At 47.2% G+C, this 3,868-nt stretch overlaps 2 protein-coding genes across 2 annotated transcripts; both read right to left on the reverse strand.

Annotated features, from left to right (window-relative positions):
- Positions 1 to 520: 520 nt before the first annotated feature.
- LOC112199650 lies at positions 521 to 1,102 on the reverse strand. The gene has a single exon (XM_024340629.1). It carries the CDS (start codon positions 1,100 to 1,102, stop codon positions 521 to 523), a length of 582 nt encoding a protein of 193 aa, XP_024196397.1.
- A 615-nt stretch (positions 1,103 to 1,717) lies between these two features.
- Positions 1,718 to 2,569, reverse strand: LOC112199651. The gene has a single exon (XM_024340630.1). The coding sequence runs from the start codon at positions 2,567 to 2,569 to the stop codon at positions 1,718 to 1,720; it is 852 nt and encodes a 283-aa protein (XP_024196398.1).
- Between the last annotated feature and the right edge of the window lie 1,299 nt (positions 2,570 to 3,868).

Raw genomic sequence — 3,868 nt, forward strand, 5'->3', positions numbered from 1 at the left:
TCAACTGGAAGGGTTGCGATGGATTATTTCCTTCCCTCTTCCTTCGGTACAAATGAGAGCAGCTGCTACACAGATCGGAGGAGGATGTGGGTGAAGAGAGGAAGAGTACCAGCGGTACTGCCCACATCTTCCTTGTCGCAACCAGATCCAGAAACCCATAGCAGATCTGCAATCCTTATGATTTTTCAAGCCACCTTTGGCCTTATAATTGTAAATGTAACTGTTTCAATTTGTACTGCTTTTGGCCACAAAGCCACTCTATGAATGAATGTTTTTTAGCACAAATAAAAAATATTGTTTATTAAATAAGGCCTCATGAACAGGCCATCATGTATAATCTTAACACGCATTGTCAATAAAAGAATTACAACAAAAGTTGAAAATTAATCAAAAATAAGGCCACAACTGAGGCCTTAATGTATAGAGTGTTGCCTCCCTAGTGTTCGTAGGCGAAGCAAACACAAGAGACTAAGGCCACAAAAGAGGGCCTGAATGTAGAGATGATGCGAGCCGAGGAAAACTATGATTGCCCCCCAGTCTGGGATGAAGGTTGATCCGGTGGATCTTTGAACTCCCAAACACTAGGGTAATATTTCTTCAGGAATCGCCCGTTGATGGGATTGCGATGGATTTCGCCATCCAAATCCTTGAGGTGAAAAGCACCGCGTTCCAAGATGCGGTGAACAACAAAAGGTCCTTCCCATCGTGGAGTCCATTTACCGCGACCGGTCAATTTCTCGCCAAAGGGCAAAACAGCTTTCCAAACAAGGTCTCCCTCTTTGTAACTGCGACCACGCGTCCGCTTATCATAGGCGCGGGCGATACGCTGTTTTTCCATTACTAAATTATCCAAAGCCACTAAACGCTGCTCGCTCAAGTCTTCGTGTTCTTGCCACATCGCCTGGACATAATCTTCACCTATCAAGTGATGCTGATCTTGCACGCGTAAGGAATGAACGTTGATTTCTAAGGGTAAAACGGCATCATGGCCGAACATGAGTGCATAAGGAGTCGTAGCAGTGGGATTCCGCTTGGAGGTGCGATAAGCCCATAGTGTCTCATATAACGTATCGTGCCACTGTCGAGGGTTTTCAACCAACATCTTCTTTAGCAAGGTAATAATAATCTTGTTACTGGCCTCTGCTTGACCGTTGGACTGAGCATAATATGGAGTGCTGTGGACGAACTGGATGCCCAAGTCACTGACAAGTCGCTCGACCTCACCTCCCATGAATGTTGCCCCCCCCCTGTCTGAAACGAGCACCTCCGGGATACCGAACCTGCAGATGATGTTCTGAAAAATAAATTGACGAATGGTGGAACCTGAAGCCACTTTCAAAGGCTCAGCTTCGACCCACTTGGTGAAGAAATCGGTAGCGACAATAATGAACTTGTGTTGGAGAGAAGAGTGAGGATGAATCATCCCAATCAAGTCCAGTGCCCAGCCTTGGGCAGGCCAAGGTTTAATAATAGGTTGCATGGGAATATTGGGAACGTGCTGGACTGGTCCGTGTGCCTGACAGTCTTGGCATCCTTTGGCGAAAGCGATACAATCCTTCAAAATACTGGGCCAATAGTATCTATGTCTTCTGATGAGCCAACGCATCTTAGGTCCCGCTTGATGGGCTCCACATATTCCAGTGTGCACTTCGCGCATCAATTGTTTCGCTTCACAGCCATAAACACATCAGAAGTCTATGCCATCTTCCCCACGCCGTCACAACTCGTCACTCCTAAGGAAGTAGTTTAAGGCAAGGAAACGAGTTTTCCTGTCTGGCTGTTTGAGGTAATCGATCAACGGAATGCGCCAATCGACGTCAATAGGCTCTAGGACCGCTACGACAGGATCGTCAGGCGGGTCAGGCCGCACGAGCCATGAAGATAACGTGCAGCGCTCGACTTTCAGAATGCGCTCGCGAACCCCGTATTTCAATGTAATGCCTGTAGCCAGTTGAGCAAGTTCGTTGGCTGCGAAGTTGCGCTCGTGAGGGATGTACTCCAAACCCACGTCGTCAAACTGATCCAGTAGCTCGATAGCGCGATTCAAATATGGGACGAGCAAACAGCTTGCACATCTGTATTTCTCTTGAAGCTGATTTATCACAAGTAAGGAGTCGTCGCGGACCTGAACATCTCTTATCCCCATTTCCAGTAAGACTTCTAGGCCAATAATAAGGGCCTCGTACTCAGCTTGGTTGTTTGTACACTTAAACTCCAATTGGAAAGAGTAAGAGAAACGATCGCCCGCTGGGTTCTCCAGAATAATTCCTGCCCCTGCTAATGTTTCAGTTCTTGAACCATCAAAAAACAACACCCAGGGTTGCAAGGAGACTGTGGCTTGATACCATATGGCGTACTCTGGAATGCGCGCCAAATCTGGTCGGGTGGTAGTTACGGTCGCTATCTCTAACTCTCTCACCGTCGGGATATCCAAGATAGGGTGATGTGCCAGAAAGTCTGCGATGGCCTGTCCTTTTACTGCTTTCTGGGGAACATATTGTAGCGAGAACTCGGATAGGGCCAATACACACTTGCCAATGCGGCCTCGTAGAATTGGGCGCGACAGCATGTACTTGATCAAGTCGGTTTGAGCGATGATGCAAGTAGTAAAGGATAACATGTAGTGCTGCAACTTGCATGCTGAGAAGTACAAGGTAAGACAAAGATTTTCCATTAGAGTGTATCTGGTTTCACAATCTGTTAGTGTCCTGCTAAGGTAGAAAATGGCATGTTCGACGCCTTCTTCATCATCCTGGGCGAGCAGGCTGCCAATGGACGCCTCAGCTGCTGAAATATATAACTTCAAAGGAAATCCAGCTCTCGGGGGAACAAGCACTGGCGGACTTGCTAGGTAGGCCTTGATTCTGTCGAAAGCCTCTTGATGTTTAGGCTCCCACACAAACTCAGCCTGACCCTGTAGTTTCAGCAATGGAGAGAAGGGCTGGATTTTACTTGCAGAGTTACAGATGAAACGTCTCAGAAAGTTGATCTTACCCAGCAAACACTGCAATTCCTTTTTCGTTCGTGGGGTGGTGGCATTGATGACTGCGCTTGCTTTGTCTTCAGGGACCTCAATGCCCCTCAGATGGACAATGAATCCCAGAAAATCTCCTGCTTGAACCCTGAAAACGCATTTAGCGGGATTCATTCTGAGCTTGTGTTGCCTCATGCGCTCGAATACCTTTATGAGATCAGTGATGTGGTCTGCTCTTTGTTGAGATTTCACAACTACGTCATCAATGTAGACCTCTAAAATCTTCTCCAGGATGTCGTGGAAGATCAAGTTCATGGCTCTCTGATACGTTGCTCCGGCATTCTTCAGTCCGAACGGCATGACCACATATTCAAAAACGCCCGCAAACCCAAGACACCGGAATGCGGTTTTATGCCTGTCTTCCTCTGCGACCGGAATCTGGTGATACCCTGCGGTTCTGTCCATAAAGGATAACAATTCATGTCCTGCTACGGCATCTACTAACATATCCGCGACCGGCATGGGGTGAACATCTTTAGGTGTAGCAACATTAAGGTCTCTGTAGTCAACGCAGACCCTCTTCTTACCATTCTTCTTGCGAACTGGCACGATATTAGATAGCCACTGATTGTACTTGGCTACCCTGATAATGCCTGATTTATGCATTTTTTTGACTTCCTCCTTGACGAGGACCTAGGTTTCTGAGTTCATTCTTCGCGGCTCTTGTTTCACAGGCCTCTTGTCAGGGAGTGTTGGCAGTTGATGGCAAACCAAGTCCGGTGACAGGCCAGGCATATCCTCATACTTCTCCGCGAAGCAATCTTTGAATTCTAACAATAAGTCAACGAGCCTCTATTTCTCGCTAGGCTCCAAATAAGCGCTGACAGCCACTTC

The sequence above is a fragment of the Rosa chinensis genome, chromosome 4 (assembly GCF_002994745.2).
Source record: "Rosa chinensis cultivar Old Blush chromosome 4, RchiOBHm-V2, whole genome shotgun sequence".
NCBI lineage: Eukaryota > Viridiplantae > Streptophyta > Magnoliopsida > Rosales > Rosaceae > Rosa > Rosa chinensis.